General features: G+C 42.8%; 1 protein-coding gene across 2 annotated transcripts; it reads right to left on the minus strand.

The window, feature by feature from the left end:
- Positions 1-79: 79 nt before the first annotated feature.
- Positions 80-20003, minus strand: golga3 (golgin A3). 2 transcript variants are annotated; one of them, XM_071534304.1, is made up of 23 exons: positions 19859-20003; positions 18701-18982; positions 17409-17521; positions 15431-16161; positions 13811-13919; positions 12523-12829; positions 12128-12330; positions 11866-12003; positions 11313-11474; positions 10751-11119; positions 10050-10127; positions 8830-9093; positions 7737-7831; positions 6922-7138; positions 6283-6426; positions 5850-6047; positions 5355-5471; positions 4819-4958; positions 4477-4609; positions 4114-4236; positions 3125-3289; positions 2150-2316; positions 80-2055 (listed from the first exon to the last, which is right to left on the minus strand). In XM_071534304.1, exons 1-23 carry the CDS (start codon positions 20001-20003, stop codon positions 1857-1859), a joined length of 4599 nt encoding a protein of 1532 aa, XP_071390405.1. In that variant the 3' UTR covers positions 80-1856. The 2 variants fall into 2 exon arrangements, with proteins under 2 accessions (XP_071390405.1, XP_071390406.1); XM_071534305.1 differs by having other exon boundaries at positions 2150-2319.
- Between the last annotated feature and the right edge of the window lie 27 nt (positions 20004-20030).

Raw genomic sequence — 20030 nt, forward strand, 5'->3', positions numbered from 1 at the left:
CACAATTTGTCTATCTCAAAATCGTGGACAACATCCACCGAATAAAATACAAACCAGTAATGGTTGATGAATAGTGCAATTTTATGAGATAAATACAATGACATCTCCCAATATAAATGTTAAACATCGGAATGAATCAATTCCAACCTTTGCAGATTAAACGACTGAACAGCAAATACAGCAAGGTTTATGCATGGAGCTCAGGTGCCCCAGCAAATGTTATTAAGCACTACCTACAGTGACAGGTAGTGTGGAAGATACAGTCACTGCTGTCCAAAAGATTGTTCAGAACACAATATATTAATATATTGGTTATAAGTCATTAGCATTCTCATCCCTTAAACTGTTGGTTGTCCCTTTGGAAACACATGAGCATACACTGTTGTTAAAATAGTCTTTAGACAAGCTAGATGGTGTGGAAATGAGCACCAACACAGCAGTTTCAGCACAGTTACATGTGCTGTAAGATACTGTACTGTCCAATGACCGTTCTACATTGAGTTCTAATGCATTTGTACCAGAATTACCATCTGCTTTGATTTTATGGGTTGCGTTTGATAACATTTTCCATTTCATCCACTTTACACTATTAAACAATTATGATGAATTTACAATCATACAAAAAGGAAGTATATTCATATATTAACCTCTGCAAAGAATTAACTTTTCCCCCTAACCATGAACCAACCGTAAAAGGAATTTAACAACTGATTTAGGGGTGGACTTCTTTTTTTTGTAAATATGAAATAATTGTAACAGAAAATGAATACATGTGATGTGCACTCTGTTAGAAGTAGTAACATTTTTGCTTCGTCTTGCAACTTTCCCTCGCAGTCAGTTACGCAAGTTTCGATCAGCTAGTGTGCAATGTCAGTTGACACGACCCACATATTTTACAATAAACCATTCAGTATGGATTTGCACACAACATAACCGTACAATATAACCTATATTACATCTTGCACACACTTTCAGTAGAAATACGTTCATTCAAATCAATTTAGTCCTTTTACAGCATATTAAAGATTCCTTAAGGCTTTTTGCATACACATTACTGCAGTCCAAGCCAGACAAACACACACCGTTTTCATAGAGTTTAAGAACCAAAGATGATATGATTAGAGCAAGCTTAAGAAAAGAAACACTGCATTTTAACAAGAGGCAATAAAAGTAACTGACCACAATTGTGCATGACTTGAAGTTCAATGGAGTTTCATCACAAACTGCTTAGAGACCGTGTGAATATTTGACCACCTAGATGAGTGACTTCACTCCTACACAGGCACAAGGAAATGGAAGAACAGTTCATAGGCGGTGCGGTGGTGGTGGTGGTGGGGTGGGGGGGCTCGCTCTTTTCTGTCACCAAGAACACTGCTTAATATAATGACGGCCATTTTCTAGCAGCATCAAAGCCACTGATTCGATATTCCCAGGAGGAGGATGATTAATTACCTATGAGTGAGCAAAACCGCCTAACGGGGGAAAACCAGCGTACTGGAAAAGTTTAACAACTAGACCTTAACTGCATCTATGACAACAAAACTGAAGATGGGAAGCTTCTTAGACAGCCTGTCAGATGAGGGGGTTGTAATTCTTGAACTGTAAATAAATAAATATGACAATGAACAGCATAACGAAAACATAGACAACCCTCAAATAAAGAGTAAAGAATAAAGCTATGGTATATAAAGTATTACTTTATGCAAGCACTTCTGTGCTGATGGGAGAACGCCAAATGTTGGCAGCAATCGTTAAGAAAAGAGAAAAGGAAATAATAACGGGCTAGGGAGGCTAAAAAAGTGCCCTTGTGGATAAAACTCCACTCTCCCTCCATTGGCCTGAGAAAAGTTCCAGCGTTATGATGGCTCCGCCTCGGGCTCTGCTGGGTTGTTGTTCTCCTCCACCTTGTTGTTGAGCGGCGTCGGCGATTTGGAGACGTCGTTCCGGACCCCCAGTTGAGCCAATTCCTCCTCTGCGTTGGTCCATGAGCTCATAGACTCGTGTACCGTTACTGTGTGTTCCTCCATCTGCTTCTGGAGGCTGTCCATCTCCTCCCTGAGGGAAAACAATACGGTAGTGAACCTTATCCTCAGACGTTTGGATGCTACGTGATTGCTGAACACTCTCACTCAATTTAAGGCCGTCTTACTTGAGCTGCCGTAGACAGTTGTGTAGGTTGTTGAGGGGCTCCTTGTTGACGGAGGCTGAGGGTTTCAGCAGCTCGTCCAGCAGGGAGGCAGGCACTGGGCAGTCTGGGATCTTCACTGGCGTCACTGGGTTGGACGGGTTCCCCTCGCTTTTCAACTCCATACGCTGCTGCTCCATACAACAACACCATTAGTATAGGGATACATTTAGTCATTTTAGCATTTATCTTCAGCAGGCATTTGTTATTTGGGTAAATGATTTACGGTTGGTCATTCAGCCACTCTAGAGAGATGGTGTTAGCTTTGTGAGCATTACTCATGGACATGAATGAGAGCCAGTTGCAAAGTAACAAGACAGCAGTCAGTAGTCATTGTTTTCAGTGTGAAATCCTAAGAAAACTAACACACTTACTATTTTTCAGTTACTTTGAGCGTCAAATATAAACGTTACATTGAAGTGCCTCATGAAGAGCAATATCACACCAATACTGATGTTTTTGAATTGAATCTGCTGATAGCCAATATTTTGAGCAGATATCCAACAACAATTGACATGCCAAAACAAAAATTGTAATGAATCACAAGTATTCAGTGGTCCCCACAGACATTTCTTGGCAGGGTGGAAAAGCCTCTGAAACAGCATTTAGACCAACACTAAAACTCCACTCTTACCAAGGATAATAATAATAATAATAATGATAATGATAATGATAATGATAACGATAACATATTCACACATACTATGGAATCCAATAATTGTTGCATTAGAATCAATCCAGGTTAAGGGCTTCATATAGGTAACCAGTTATTGATCAGTTATACAGTAAACATGCAATCAAACTATGTCAGACCAATTATGGTCTGACATATCGGCAAACCGTTATATCAGTCTAACCCTAGTTTCAGTGTTCTTTCAGAGGCCTTTCCACCACATCAACATAAAAAAAACAACATAAAAAAAATAAACATTGCCTTACCTTCCTCAGACGGTTCTGTTTGAGGTCCAGTTTGAGCTGCTGGTTCTGCAGCAGGACCGTCTTCATGCTGTTTCTCAGCTCGCCCACCTTGGCCTGCAGCATGAACTTGTCCTTCCTGGTGCCGCTCAGGTCCTCCTGCACCGACTCCAGCTCCACCTTGATGTTCTGAGACAGACAGAAAAGTTCCTAGTTACGTACATGATAGATATATAGATATATAGGTATATAACTAACAGCAGTCAAGGAAGCAGAGAAAATCAATCATTGCAATCAGTTCATACAACCTAGAAATCTAAGAGGAGCACATGTGCAGCTTGGGAGTCAAAGTAGTGATGGATATTCTCAATCTTTTTAACAGATACTGCTCCAAAATTTCCTGTAATGTATTTTCCCTTAAAGTTGCATCAACAAAGCTTGGCAGTAGACAAACGATGTCTGCTTTTGAATAATCTACTGTATATATTCCGATTTGCCAGCACTCTCCAAGTGCAATTTGCCTTGGAGAGAAAGAAAAACCATGGATATATTAAGAATTCAGTCACAATTAGCTATGGTTAGAACGGTAGCCAAAATAATTGTGGTACAGGTATATACAGTAGCAGGGACTGCACAGTACAAAGAACATGTATTACATTGTTCTACCACATGAGTGCGCCAATGTGTTCATTTTCAGCCACTAATCAGCTTAGTCTGGTGCCTTCTTTTCTGGCAGCACAAAAAGTGATGGAAGAGAGGGGAAAATAAACAAACAAGTAAATACATGCTAAAACAGAACAGTAACTTTTACTGTTCTGTTTTAGCATGTATTTATTTGTTTTGCCTCTCAAGGTTGGGACTACTTCATGTGCTCCTCTGCTGGAGGCATAACTTCACAAGTTTAGCGTTAAGTTTTGGTTATCATATTTAGTTGACTGTATGAAATGCAGCCCTACTCGTCAGGGGACCTTTGTGTGCAGTTGTGTATATTTTAAAATGGAGTTAATATTTGCCTGCAGAGCTGTCTGTAGGTTGTCCAGCTCCCTCTGGTTGCACTGCTCCATCATCTCCAGCTGCTGCCTCTGGGCCTCGATGTCCCTCTGCCTCTGCTCCACCTCCCACTTCAGGTCCTCAACCTGAGGAAGCAGATTGTCAGGCATCAGCGTCACAGATGTTTGTTCTCCAGTAACAATATGGGATGGTTCAGAGCAGGGCTTGGGCAGATATTCATTGTCTTTATATTTGACTATTTGCATGCGAAAAACAAGCCACTTCATATGAGAGGTGGATGACACTGACTGGCGGATATGTGATTTCTAAATAAAAGGCTAATATCAGCACAATATTTCAGTCTAACCCTAGTTCAGAGTCCCTACCTCTTGGTTGGTGAGGGGCTGCTTGCCCAGTTCCTCGTCCAGTTGTTTCTGGAGGATCTGGAGCTGAGAGTGGGCCTCGGCCAACTCCTCTTGGAACCTGGACACCTCCTGAGAGTGCTGCTCATCCTGAGCCCTGCAGAGAAGACGATTCAAATAACAAGTGAGGAGTCGTAAGATGTGCTACTGTGGACAGAGCATGGCACTAATACTGGGATCACCCATGCTACAATGTGTGCACATATGATACTGAAAAGGTCTTTGGTTAGAGGTAATTAGATAATCAAAGATTTGGTTATTGGTTAAAAAGTCACGGTATTCTTTTAACAGGCAAGTTACACGTACTGTAGTTTGTGGGCTTCACTCTGCAGGGCTTTGACCAGCTCCTCTTTGGCTTGCAGGTCCTTCTTGATCTCACTCAGCTCCAGCATGGCTGCCCTGTAGTGCCGCCTATTGTGGGCTGCCTCAGCCTTTGCTGCTGCCACCTGAAGGACACATTACCTCATTACGCTGCTGAAAACTCCAGGTGTAGAACAGAGGGCCAAATTCCCAAAAATAACACTGCTGGTGGGCCACAGGCCAAACAAATGCTAATGGACATAGATTAAGCAATGTAACAATCAAGTAACAACTTCCCAAGTCTTGCATCATTAATAATATTGCAATAAGCAAGTGATCTCAAAATAACTACTCAAATATATTTAAACAACATTAAAATACTCATTGGAATCCTTCAGAGGGCTAAAACTTATTTTTGGAAAGCCAAATACAACCCAAATAAAGGCTCAAATAAAGGCTCAAGGTTCAGCAGCTCTATAAAGAAATACTTAAAATATGTAAAAGAACATACTGCGTTCTTATGTTGGGCTGTGAGCTCCTACCTGTTCTTTGAGGTCCTTGACTTTGGTCTTCTCCTTTTCCAAGGCGAGCTGTAGAGTGTGTACCACCTGCTTCATCTGCTGGTCCTCCTCCTCTTTGCGTTTCAAGACAGCTTGAACCTGAAGAAGAGAATAAGTGAGAACGCAAAAGGGTCAATATTAGGTCTTGACTGGATTTGAAGGTTTTGGTTGATGTTCAATATTATGCATGCCAATACTGGTAGGGCAATATTAACCAGATGATTTCACTCTGTAGCTTAAGTTTATTCTTCAGCAGGCATTACAATGGTGAAAGGACGAGGTTTCTACAACTATATAATATGTGTAGTCAAATACTAGTATCAGGATGAACAATTTCCCACCTCTATTCCCTTGCACACTTTGTACATTTCTAAAATTTTTCAAGACCCTGAAAATGATCAAATTCATTTTCCATAATCTGAATAACATTTTACCACAGGAAAAATGGAAGAAACGGAAATGTAAAATGATTTTCACCTGTAAGTTGAGTTGGACAAGATCTGCCTCTCTCTTAGCTAAGGCAGTCTCCAAAACGTTGGAATGCTCCCGCAGTGCATTGTGGGACTGTCCCAGGCCAGCCAATTTCCCTTTTTCATGTTCCAGCTCTAGTGCTAGCTTCTTGTTGGCATCCTCCAACTTCCGAATCCGCCTCTTGAAGCATCGCGACTCTTGAAGCTGTGAATTCAATTTTGATTCATATAATTAATCTAAAAAACACTTGAATGGAGTGACAACAGAAGTGTAAATTTACTGCTAATACAGGGTTGTGATCAGGAACACAAAAATGGATAAAAGCAAGAAAACAGTGATCTCCCATTAGAAATGAATAGCAGTTATGTGTCCAAAAGGCTGAAATCCCCAAAAGAAAACACACACACACACACACTAACATCTTAATCATATAGCATACCTCATCCTCCAGCTCCAGGACCTTCTCCTGGTACTCCTCCAGCTCTGTGGAGGTGATGGTGATCACCTCCTGCAGCTCCTTCTCCAGCATGGTCTTGCTGTGGCTCACGGCCTGCAGTTCAGTCTGCAGAGCCTCAATCTTCTCCTGGATGACAGATAAACACATATTATATTCCACTACATTTTAGTCACTCGGCAAGCGCTCTTCTCCTGAATGAATTACAATGAGTACAACAGTAGAATAACTTTTAATTCCAAGATCGTCAACATTATAAGCAACCAACGCTAAGAAGTGCAAGGGTGAAAGCCACAGCACCCTGAATATAGTTGGAACAAATATGCCTGTGTCTACAATGATCACTTATGAAGATATATGAGCCTGGGACAAAGTGTAAATTATTATTACGACCAAATCATCCCTACTGCCTTAGGCCTCCTAATCGTTGGTAGGAGGAGGAGAAAGGCCATGATTGTTTGCTGATCATGATGTCAAATGATTGATGGTGAGTTGTGATGATGATAATTATTATTTTTCTTATGCCAATTGCCTTATACTTACAGTATACTTGTTGCAAAACCAACTGAAACTTGTCAAGGCATCCTATTAAAATGGTGTAAGTTGGGGAAAGTGCTGCCTTACCTGTAGGGCCTGGCTGTTTCCCCCGTCTGAGACCTGGGCCTTGAGTTTGACCAGCTCTGCCTCGGTTGTCTCTTTGTCAGTCAGGGCCTCCTGGAGCCTCCTGCTCAGGATGCCCACGGCGTTCTCGTAGGCCTTGTGTTTGGCCTTCATCTCCTTCTGCGCGCTGGTCAAATCTGTCCCCAGGCGCTTCATGCGCACCTTCTGCTCCGAGATGGCCCTGTTCGAAGCAGATAAGAATTATAAGACGGGGTGAAACTAAGGATCCCCGTGGGGAAATTGGGTTGGTGCAGCAGCAAAAATAATATGAATTGTGTCTATATTCACAATACCAGTTCTACAGAAGGCCATACATTGGTATAGAAAATGCAGGTGTGCAGGTGTGCAGACGTGTGTGGCAAAAAACTACCTAACTTGTAAAATATATTCAATTTACAGATGTAGATAACATGTACAGAACATGCTGACATGGATTTGCTTACCAAAAACTCCAGACAGATGTTCCACAAGTACAGAAAAAGTAATGTGCAAGGGTGCCTGTGCATTACTGTCTGTTCACTATCATTGTCGGAACATATTCATTGATGGAGCTGGCAAATGTACAGAAATGACTCCAAAGATAGCCTATATAGTGACTCACATGCAGAGAATGTACAGAAATATATGCAGATCAGAAGCTGTACAAGCAATGCCGTATAGTTGTATTTATAAACTAGACTTGACAACAAGGGAGATATTCATCATGAATGTGGTTTGGTCCAAGCCATCGCTGTGGGAATCATTCTAGCTCCCAAAAGTCTGTGGAGTACATGACTCACTTTTTGGCGTCGCCCTGCATTTGCTCCACCTGCTTCCTCAGCCCCTCGTTCTCCTCCGTCACGGCTGCTAGCTGGCTCTGGTCAAACTGTAGAGACTGGGGAGGGAGGCAGACCAAGCGGCCCACTTTACAACAAGCTTCACACAAAATGGCTGACAGCAAACCAAACTCCATGTACTTAAACCTAAAGCAAGATTAAACTGATGAGTAATATCTGTGCTAGGGTTAGACCGATATATTGGGCTGATATTGGCCTTGACTGCTTATATAGTGGAGGTTCCTCCCCGACCAAAGCTAGTCTTTCTTGTTGGAGATCCTATTGAAAGTTTTACAGAGTCATCTCTGGCTGCAGATAGTACCTACCAAGTTATTTAAACATGAGATATGAAATGGACACATGAACTACACATAAATTATCACCCACCTAAAAGACTTTCATTTGGGTTTCAGTTTCATTTTTTGTGTGTCATGGACTACATGCCATTTCAGAGGCTTTTCCACCCTACTAAAAATAAAATTCTTTTGGTGGAGAATACTGAATCCTTGACATTTTTGTGGCAAGAAAATGGCCAAATTTAAAGATATTGAATATTGGTGCAAAATAGTGGCTATCAACAGCTTCACTCCAAAAATATTGGTATTGGCCTTCAAAAACTCATGCATGGCCACATGGACTTTATGGACATATTTTCCTCATTTTCTGTGGTACTTCTGCCTGGAAATCTGTTAAGTGTGCGTGTGAGAAGGTTTTTTTTTTGTTCATAAAGTGTACTAGCGGCTTTGGAACGATCTGCCTGAGGAGCTTGGGGTAGCAGAATCATTATCAACTTTAAACCACTACTTAAAAACATATTTTTATACTCTTACTTTGATGTGATGTCTTTTTTCCTAGTATTTATGGTATTCTATTGTCTTTACCCTCTTCTTATCTTTTGTCATCTTCTTCTTTTTAGTTGTTTTAATTTATTTCATGAGTGTGATGTTTGCTTATAATTGATTGTTAAATTATTTTGTATTTTGTAAGTCTGTTAAAAAAAAAAAATAGAGAGTACCAAACAAATAAAGTTTATTATGATTATGATGATTATTATTACCTGTATCTGGGTCTCCAGCTGATCCCTTTCTTTCTGAACGGCCTGCAGGTGGGCCTCCAGGCTGCTCATCTGCTCCTGGACCCTCACCACCTCCTTCTGCAGCCGGGCCTGCTCCAGCTCCGCCTTCTGCTTCTCCCCCTGGACGCCCAGCAGCTCCTGCTTCAGGTCCTTCACCTCTGCCGCCAGACGCTTTTTGGTGGACTTGAGCTCGTTGATCAGCTGGTCTTTGGAGGCGGCGTCCCGGCGGTAGGCTTCCACCATCACCTGTGAAGTCAATCGCATGGTTTTCCTCTGGTCTACAGGGAGGAAATGCCCACCAAGGAGAGTGGGCAGTCTCCTTGGTGTTTGTCTTGAGTCAGACAGTAGGCACTGGCAGACTGGGAGATTTGACAGCGTAGCAGAGATACAAGAGAGAGGGTTGTGGCAGGATTTGAATCCTACACTGAATCATCTCTAGGCTTGAGTGGGGTAGGCTTCACACAGTTATGGTTGGGTAAAGGTTATAGTCTATATAACTAGTAGGAGCAAACTTAAGGCTATTGGAGGCCATTCAGGAGGTACTGCGTGATTTGATCATATGCATCTACAGTGCATACACACCTGGATTTTATGCATTTTTGCTCTGTTGGAATCCAATCTGATTGCCCAGAATGCATGTTAATGCCAGGCGTAAAAGGGGTCTTTGAAAACTCGAGCATGCGAAGAGATAAACTACAATAGATATGTCTGTCATTCTGTCAATAACCTCCTCCCTCTTCATGACAGGCTGTCATTGCAACTGAGCAGCTTCTACCGTTGCTCAATCCATCGAGGCGTGTCGAGCAGTGCTTTGGGCGTTCATTTGCGCTGACTGCCATCTGGCTCTACAATACATCCGCCCAAAACTGCATCAGCCTTAGCCAGCTGGGAGATTGCGGAGGAGTGTTTTGTAATGTACGCAGAAACTACTCTTCTCTCTTGCCCCTCTAACTTCACCCAGGAGGAAGGGGCTGAGCACCGTGTCTCCACAACTGCACCAATCTATTATTTCGTATTTTTTTTATCTTGACTATAAAAGTAACTGTCTATCCATTTCATATTTTTGATTTAGGTTCATATTTTTTTCTATACTTTTAAAGACCTAGAAATTGTCAAAATCACCTTCAGTTCTTTTCCATTCTTTCCAGACTAGCGCAGAAACCCTGGCAAAGGTTAGAGAAGGAGAGATAGAGATCACTCACCTTCTGTTGTTGGAACTGCTCTTTCAGTTTCTGAGCTTGTTTCTTTAGGGTGCTGTTTTCCTGTTGTAGAGTTTCGATCTAAAATAAAGCAAAAGCCCATAGTTATTTACTACCTTCTCAACAACTTTACTACTTACGTAAATCTAGTGATGGGGAGGCGACCCTAAAGGAGTAAACCCGTGCACTCCTGAGAGTTAAGGACAATGTTGATGATTCAGAGGCAAAATGCCGTAGAATTAATTTTAATTCTTAAATTTCAAAACAAATCTATTACTGATATAGCTGAAAGGAATGCTAAAAAGAATGTTCACAATGATAGAAATCCCATAAAAACGTTAAAAAGAAAGCCACGACTGATGCAGCCCCACTCTGGCCCAATCGATAAATATGTCTATAAATATGTTTTGACCTCTAATTGTAGTGACCCCCTTGAGGTAATTACTGCAATTTTGGAAATTCTGGAAGGCAGTGGTGAGATGTATCATTTCCAAAAATACCACTTAATGATAAACAAACAAATTATCAGCTCCCCCCTCCGCCCAGGCCATCCATGAGCCAAGCCTCTAGCAGACACTATAATCGAAATCAGCAAATAAAATACATTTTGAACACTGTCAAAATTAGTCATCAACTCCATTCGACTCCCGTGGCAGAATCGGGGTACACCACTACACACTTTCCTCCTGGCACCAGTCTCCTACCTGAGAGGCTTTGACCTGGACTTCCTGTCTGAGCTGATCCAGGACATCCGCGGTCACCAGCACATCCTCGCCCAGCCGCTCGGCGCCCTCGTCCAGCTGGCTCTTGTCGGCCCGGGCCGCCTGCAGCGCCACCTCCAGGACAATCTTCTCGTTCTGGAGGTACTGGATGTTGTCGTCCTTGGCGCTGCTCTCCGTCTGCAGCTCGGCCAGCTGGGCCTCCAGCTCCAGGTATTGGGCCTCTAGCTGGTTGATGGACTGCTCTTTGGTGTGCAGGCTCTCCTGAGTGGCAGTCAGCTGACGCATCAGCTCCAGATGCTCCCTCTGGAGGGACTCCAGCTGCACGTCCTTCTGGGAAAGGGTAAACTTCACCTGGGGGAGGCAGAGGGAGGGCAATAGAATAGAATGAGAATTTTACTGTCCATACAAGGTGGAAAAAAGACAGAAAAAAAAGTAACAATTTCAACACTAAAACATGTTAAGTAGGAATGAATGAATGAAAACGTATGGATGGCAAAATGGCAAAATAGCAGCATCAGAATTAACAGCCATTTAGAGTGATTACCTGCTCTAATTCCCTTTCTAGAGTGCTGGCTGTGTTGGCCAGTTTCAGTAAGCGCTCGTGCTCTTCCTCAAACTCCTCCAGTTTGTGCTGCAGATCGTCCTCCACCATGGTCTTGGCATCCTGGATCTGCTGGTAAGCTGCCTCCTGGGTCATCATGTCAGCCTACATCACAGACAGTAAAAGTCATACGTTGAAAAACATGCCAGTTTCATTTTTAAAATATAATATCCACCATTTTTGAAAACAGATGACACCTACTCATGCAGAAATTATTGACAGCACAATGTTAAAACAAATTATGGTGATTTTTAAGGGATTGTTTTTAATTAAAGTTAATTAAAGCAATCATGTCCTTAAGGACAGCATCCTCTGTATTTTAGAGGTATATTGAACAACCTTCAGGTGCCGCTTGTTTCCTAAATGGATATATAGAGTTTTGAAAATAAACTCTTTAACACCATATTCAGAAAGGGATTTTAGAGAATATACCTCAACACTCTTTACGTCCAAACCTGATGATGCCATATTCAGGAAGTGATTTTAGAGAACATACCTCAATGCTCTGCAGCTGAACAGCAATACGCTCCTTCTCTTTGATGGAGCGGTGTTGGGTCTCAGTGAGTTGGTGGGATAATGTCACGTTCTCCAGCTTCAGATGTTCCAGGACGCCAATCTGTGTCATCTTTCCAGCCTGAGAAAAGCAAAAAAAACATGTCAACTCAGTAGCATGTCATGTCTGTCACAAGTCGACTCTATTATCCATCAACTGCCAAGCCCCAATGAGACAAAACCACCCGTCTCAGCAATATCCTTACCTGCATGTTAGCCATTTCGCTCTGCAGCCGTACTCTCGCCTCCTGGGCCAGTGCTAGCTGCTGCTGGTACCACTGTCTGACCTGCTGGAGTGAGTCAATCTCAGCCTGGGAGGTCTTCAGTCGGCTCTGCAGGGTGCTGCGCTCCAACTGAATCTGCTGAAGCTGGCTCTGGAGACCACCCATCTGCTGACGCAACTCCTGGACTGCAGAAGTATAAGACCAAAAATATGTCATGTCATTCGAAAGACCTAAATCCAAGTCACACTGACACCATGGGGTGTATCTGCAAACTGTATAAAAACAAGAGCATTTTAGTGTGAATTACAAATTGCCAGAGCATCATACAAGCCGTTCCATGGGAAATTTCACCAGCCTTCTGGGTCTGCATCACTCACCAGTATTGTCCCTGGAGGTGACAGCCTTTTGCATCTCTTCCACCTTCCCCATCAGCCTGTTGTACTGCTCCTCAGCCACCTGCAGGTCATTGCCAAGGGAAGCCAGACTGGCGTTCTTGCTCTCCAGGCTTCCCTGGAGCTCCACCATGGCCTTCTCCAGCTGGCTGCTGTTCTGCCGCAGGGTGCCAACCTCCGCGGAGAGGGCGCTCTGCTTCTCCTGGCTGGCCCGAGCCTGCTCCATCTGAGCCTGCAGTTGCGCGTTCACTGTGGCCAGTTGGGCCTGCAGCTCCGTCTTCTCCTTGAGAGCCTGGAGGATGAGACGGTCTGGTCAGCGCTACTATTCTATTATTCTGGGCGGCTTGCCCAGGTAAATTAACAGCCACCACAATTTTTTTTAATTCATTTTGGGTGGTGTGAAAAGCTGGTGTTCAAAGCTAGTGTTCAAACCTTGCATTTATTGTCTATGTTGTATTAAAAAATTAAATATTTCTAAAGATTTAATGCTGTCAAGCACTGCAGGCATGTTAGTGAACTACAATGACTATAACTGACTGCACCTCTGACACAGCACATTGTGCTCCTTCAACTAGCACTGACAACATTAACTTAATAGAGAGGCACTGTACTTGTACTTGCTTCACTAAAGTAGTGATAATTAGACTAATGCCTGCTCCAGCTCCAGGAGGTGCTGCTCCTCACTGGCTGCCTGCAGCAAGTAATGCCTCATTAGCTTATACTAGAGTGAAAGACTTCAGTGCCTGAAAAAAACGATACAAGATACAAATAATATGCTGGTTCTAATATGATAAATCTTCATTTTCACATCTGTAGTAGACAAAAACGCATTTCATAGTGTAATAAAGTAAACCATTTCCTGTGTAAGATTTGTACTAGCCATTTGCTTTTCTAAATAGGATTAGCCCATACTCCGTAGATTTCTCAGTAAACATGCCCTTGGGTTAGCATCTACAAATACACAGGATTTGATGTTGCAGTTTGGCAGCTGATACTGCCGACTTGAATCAGCCCATGCAGCAGTTCAGAAACTGAATTGTATCAGCAACTAATTAGCAGAGATCCTGTGAGCCCAGTTTAAGAATTTAGTCTGTTAAGATAAGACTTTAATACTTTTGATTCCGCTTTCCTTGGTTTTAGTACATATGAATAGCCAGTACAGTACCTCTAGATATCATTTCCTGATAGCCAGCTGTAAGTAGGTCTGATGTGTAGGGGTGCTTTGTGTGTAAGGAACAGAACTATGATAACAGAAATCAGTATATTGCTTAACCTGATTGGCCTCAGATGACAAGGATTCCAGCTGGCCCTCCAGTCTCATTTTCTCCTTCAACACCTGGAGCATTTCATCATGGCCCATCACTGAACTCTCCAAAGAAACACTGGAGGAAATATAATCAATATTATTTGACTGTACAGGCGACTGTTGGTTTAACATGCAGGTTTGACATTACAAAACCAACAGGCAACAAAGTCCAGTCACCCACACATCACTCTGTCATCACTGGAGACATGCATCAGATTCTACCACACTCACCATTGAGTTAAACTCTAATGTCTGACATTTCTGTGTTTATTAAAGACAGAGGTAACAGAAAATATCTGTTGTTGTGATCGCATTAGACAGCAAACTAAAGGAGTTAATGATGGTTACAAAGTTAGCCAACAGCTCACTGAATGTTGACAAAATGCCTCAGCTATGACTACCGTTCCAAATGTGTTTACATTTCACAAATTGACACATGCACTATTGTTGCATAATGGTAATGTGATATTTTTCACTCTAAACTAATGATAAAAAAAAAACAGTATGTGACAGCTGGTACACACAAGTTTCATATATATTTTCAGACTGTTAAAAGTTTACATTTGTAATTTTTGGAAACATTGAAGTAAAACAGATCTGTATTTTGATTGGCTAAGGAAGTTCTAATAAGCTTATTTGTCATCTACAATTTGATTCAAATGTTTGATTGAAAAATGTGAATATGTCCAAAATTTAGACAGTTGAAAAAGAAATCCATGCTCAATTAACAAAAAGGAGAGGTGTAACCTTAAATCCAAAATGGCATGCTGAGGGAGAAAGGTGCAACACAAACATTTTTATAGCTAAATAAACATATTTCTATTTTTCTATAACAAGAAAGTGTTGCTCCTTTCTCTCTCAACAAAATTTAGACAGTCAAATAAATTCTGCATTGTACATTTAAGATGCACTGTGAGAGCAATTAGGCAATGGCCTAATCTGGTTTGATTTCTGGGCTGTTTACCAACCTTAAATCGACAATGTTGATAATAAAGAAGAATCAAATAGCGTTTCCCATTGTCAATTTGTCATTAAAGAATCTTCTCTCACTGTTTGCATTTTGAAAATAGCTGATGCACAGCAATTGTGAGGATGATGAGCCCTCAAACAAGTCTAAAGTACAGCAAAGTGTGGAAACACCTTAAGGTATGTAGTAGTAATGTAGTAACATGCACACTGTGAGATTAACCTGTCTTTGCAATACTTGCAATAAAACTAGTTTGCTTGAGTAAAATATAACATGCCGGTGTGGAAGATGGCAGAGCATCTTCACAGTAAGTGTAAATCTGTTATGTTAGCACAGCATTAGCTTTCGTGCTTGTGGCGCAAGATAACCTTGGAGGCAATATTTTTTATGGCATTTTAAGAAACGTCCTTGATGTTTAAGCAAAAAGACTATTGCTGTGCACTGCAGAGCTCTCAACTAGTACTAGCACAGTGCTACCTCACTCTAATGTTGGCTAAAATGTAGCAGTAACAATAATGTTACTTTCAGTTTCTATTACTTGGTGTGATGACGATGTGATGGCACTGTTTATGTTTCTTCTTGATCTGATCAATTAACTAGAATTTGCCATTAACAAATACCTGCTGGAGAAACTGTCCCTGCGGCTGCGAGGCTCGGCTGTGCCCTCCCTCTGCTGCTCCAGCTCCAGGAGGTGCTGCTCCTCACTGGCTGCCTGCAGCACCTCCTGCAGAGAGGGGAACTGACCCATGGCCTCAGGAGCGATCTCCCTGCCCTCTACCGTGTAGGGCCCCCGCTGCCTATCCATGGCCGCAGAGAGCATGCCGTAGGTCCCCCTGGTGGACACGCTGCTGTAAGATGAACTGTCGCTGTCGTTTCCGTCGTTCCCCGGCCTCGTTCCCGATTCGCTGCCGTCGATCTCTGAGACGTTGTCCCCGGCCTGGAGGGAAGCACCAGGCTGGCCCTCCGGTTCGCCGGAGCTGAACTCTGACATCACGCTGACCTCGGACAGAGTGGACACCGAGCTGATGGTGGACTGGAGGGAGCCCATGGTGTTGTCTGCTGTCCTTACTCCATCTCGTCCTCCTCCTCCTCCTCCTCCACCGTCATTCTCAGAAGACTTGTAGTCAGCAAGGGAGTGGATCTTGTTGGTGCGGGGGGACCGGGACTTCCTCTCCTTGGAGGGGGGTATGCCCAGGCTGCCCAGTTTGGGCCCCCGGGGGACACTGGTCCTCAGGAAGGAATACTCCTTGGTCATGGCAACTGTACTGGCCCGGGGCAGAGCCTCAGGATGCAGCATGAGCTCTGGATCCAGAGTGCTGAACGGCCTGCTCTTTGGGGTGGTGCGGTGAGACTGGAAATAGAGAACATGAAGGGATCAGGGGTGCTGCTATAAATTCTAGGTATCCTGACAAGATGTGCCACTGGCTATCCAAGCATGACACAACACAACATAGGTTAGCAGTATCACCTCTACCACCCTGAACGACCCCTCCAGCTTGGGGTTCCATGAAAGTGCTCCTCCTTTTCCCCCACTAAATATTCAAATAAAGGAAGCATGGTTCTGTCGGTGGTATACTGACAATGACAACAAAGACAAACTTGCCTGAAACAGAGGCAGTCAAAAACAGCGCCGCATAAAAATCAAGAGGACAGCAACTACAAGGCACCCAGTAAAGCCCAAACCTCCACCGATGCGGACCAATTCTCCAATTCGCAAAGCTTCAGCCTCCATAACTATTTGTTTGTTTAATGTCTTCTGGCTTTGATTTTCTGAGAAAATGGCATGTGAATGCCATTTTCTTCCCACCAGCACTTGAACACAGCATAATAGTTATGGCTAAAAAAACAATAGTGGGCTAATGACAGAAATCCCAAATCAACTGATCCTTGGGATCCTATCTGTCCATCAAATTTCATCCAAATCCGTTTTTTGGTACTTTTTGGTAAACTGACAAACAGACAGACTGGGGTGACAATGACCTCTTTTCAACTTTGTTGGTAAAGGCAACAATGCCTGCAATGAAAGAGCAACAAAGGTGGCTGAGGGAATATGATGATTCAGATGGAATTTGACCAGTCCATGACTGATTTGACCATGATTCATTTTGGAAGAGCTGACCATGAGATGTTAGCAAAGAGACATAAACAAAGGCAATGAACCAGAAAATCAAATGGAGATGTTTTTCCATAAAGCAACATGACTAATCATGTGATATTTCAGACCAACTGCAGACAATCATGCAGTGCTGGTGTGCAAAGTATTTCACTAGCCCAGCAAGCCTGTGCACACTGCAGAGTCTGAAACCAATAGGCTGCTTCGCCTCTCACCGTTTCTCACATTGAACATAATTATGAAATGTTTTTACTGTTGTTCTGTCTATAACTTAACATGCTACTGCCGTCTTGAACACATTTCTCTTGTTTAAGAGGTCATTACTGTCAGTGGGAAAGAATAAAGCATTTTGTTTATATGAAAAAATATAAAAAAAATAAACCACAAAGTCTCATTGGGAGAACTTGAAGGAAATGATGCCTCAGCTGCTATAGCTTGTTCAAACTATGCCTTAGCCTCAGCATTCTCCTCAGCAATCCACTCACCCTCTCCTTGTGCCTCTGCACTCTGTACTGTTTGAGTTGCTCCTCTAGACGCCGGCGAGCCTCCAGGCGAATCTTCTCCTCATTCTCCATCTCCAGTGATGGCTCCTGGTTGGCTACAGGGAAAGTATGTTAGGACAAAAAGAGGAATGTTCTCCACTACTGCATATTGCACAGCACACAACAGCACTTCATGAACACTGTCATACAAGGCCTGGTTTTATTGGACTGTTAAAAGGTGAATCCCAGCAATGAGCCTTACTTTGTATCATTGGTCAGGCAGAGCCTTGGATGACATTGTTTGTACATGGTGGTTAAGAGTGAAGCTGCATGCAACCCTGTCCTCAAACAGTGATAATAAAGAATCTTACTGGCAGTCCCTTATGTTAATCCCAGGGCAGGAAACTAACATTTCTACAGCCACAGTGGCCAATAAGCCCCAAAATGCACCTGTCACTTTCTCTATTTTACCAGATAGCTAGATTTTTAAAGTAGAAAAGAACCTCTAAACAATTACTGGTTACATGCAAATGTGACTTGTAGAGCAGATTAACTTACAAGCCACATAAAAAATGTAGCAGCATGTGTTAATTTCTCATCCTGGTTAGTCCCTTCAACAGTTTTTCTGCTTAAAGGTTAAGGTCAAACAGGAGCGCCAGATAATTGTTGGGATTTGCTTGGTTAGTTTGCACACAATTAAAAACCTTGGCCATGACTGCAGCCAGTTGTGGAACCAGGCGTCAGTATGGCAAGAGGTTAAATGAGGACTTCTTGACTGCAGCAACACATCGAACAGATGCACAATGGATCAGTCTTGAATATGTACCACTGAATGGGATAGTATGGGATTCATCATGTAATACTATATGTTCTACGTGGGAGAGATAACCACTCAAATTTACCATAGTGTGAACCAATACTGGCAACAGGCTTAACAACATTGCATTTCATGATTGGGAACAAGGCAACTATGCCTGACATTAAAATACCACCAAAACATGACATAACAGAGGGATTAGTTCCAAAACACAGCCACTAGTCAAACTACTGATCTAAATTAAGTGCCAACACCAAGACCTAATCAAGCAATTGAATGCTCAGAGGAGTTGCACAAAAGAAGCAGACTCAAACAACTTAATCAAATTCCCACTGAATCCATCTGTTCAACAGAGAATGCACAGGCAAGGGTGTTTAAAAAAGGAGGTATACATCAGCCACTAAAGCAAAAAATCCCATAGCAAAAGGAGGTTGGGGGTTATAGAGGGGGCACTCACTGCACATAGGTTTATGCTTACACAATTCAGTCTCCTGCATAGGAATACTTAGTCTGAGCGACTGCAATGCATCAGCCCTGTGAACCGTGACCTCAGCACTAGCTCCCTCAGACTTCTCTAGCATCATGGGTGGGAAAGCAGCCACACCTGGGGGGGGCTCTTGGGTCTGAGGGTTGACAGGGGAGCTGGTGCTCTGGGGAGGGGCTGACGGAGGCAGGGGACCATTCAGATGGGTGTCCCCCGCAGTGCCCAAACCCTCTGCCACTGTGTCTCCATTTGGCACCACATCTGGATTGACAGGACCTGATAGGAGAGGCGGAAGAGAAGCCCAGAGAAATTTGTCAGCTTTGGTGATTTAGAGGCATTTGCTGAGTTTGTATTTCACCACACAATAAAAGTGGATTGTGATATACCCAACATTTAGGCAAAGCCCTGTCTGTGTGGCAAACTGGCCAAGCAACCTTGTCAAGCTAACATAGCTTTTTTTCTAGGAACTGGAAAAGGTAGTTTGTGACAATTCAGCAGCCACGTGTCCCTATGACTGCACCTACTCTTGTATCAAGGAGTACAATTACCAGGATCAACTTGCAATGCAAACATATTCAAATACAAATAACACAGACCATGAGGGTGAGGGAGTGGTATGAACATGGTTCTAAATAGAAGATACACCTAAAAATAAATTCATTATACCTAGAATGGAAAATGGACCACATGTGCAACTGACTATTCAAAGATGGGAGAGGTATTTTCAATCATTTTCAGAGCCCTAACTTTGTTCTCCTAAAGCTTAAGCACCTTGGAATATAAGTCACAGTAGCACCTTGATGAAGGTAAATTAGAGGGCAGTCCAGCTATTCCATACATGAGTTCAAAGAGCCATGCAGCAGGGAGTGGTGGATGGCCTCAGGCCTACTAGTAACCACCAAAACAGGTCATGCATGGAAGGATACTAATGTTATTAGAAAGAAATAATAGGCCTAAAAGGGAAAGGACTCTGCAAAAGCAGCTCCTTTTATTCACAGATAAAAATGCAGGCTTGGCAACAAACTTAATACAGAATAAGGACAGTCATACACATTCTATTGGGGCTGTATTAAAAATAGGCTTAAAGTGAAATAATTTCTAACACATCAAGTCATATCCCATCAAGTAAGCAGCTGTGGTGTCAACACTCACCATTATGAACATCCCCTGCTGTGGTATTTGTCTTCTCCAGACCTTTTTGCTTCAGCAGCTGTGTTTCACTGTCTACAGTATCAGCTTCGGCCTCTTTGGATTTTACAACTAGGCCTATGTCTTGTTGATGAACCTTAGTCTCCATTTCTTCTGCGTCTATGTGGTTAATATC

This window comes from Centroberyx affinis, unplaced genomic scaffold (assembly GCF_046629955.1).
Source record: "Centroberyx affinis isolate AG114_WGS23_722 - 3 ecotype Tasmania unplaced genomic scaffold, CSIRO-AGI_Caff_v1 ptg002513l_1, whole genome shotgun sequence".
Taxonomy (NCBI): domain Eukaryota; kingdom Metazoa; phylum Chordata; class Actinopteri; order Beryciformes; family Berycidae; genus Centroberyx; species Centroberyx affinis.

Coding starts and splice junctions, on each gene's coding strand:
- golga3 (XM_071534305.1), bottom strand. CDS start 20,003: ATGGAGACTAAGGTTCATCAACAAGACATAGGCCTAGTTGTAAAATCC. Junction 12,004..12,127: donor GCGAAATGGCTAACATGCAG/GTAAGGATATTG, acceptor TGCTTTTCTCAG/GCTGGAAAGATGACACAGAT. Junction 4,610..4,818: donor AGTGAAGCCCACAAACTACA/GTACGTGTAACT, acceptor TCTTCTCTGCAG/GGCTCAGGATGAGCAGCACT.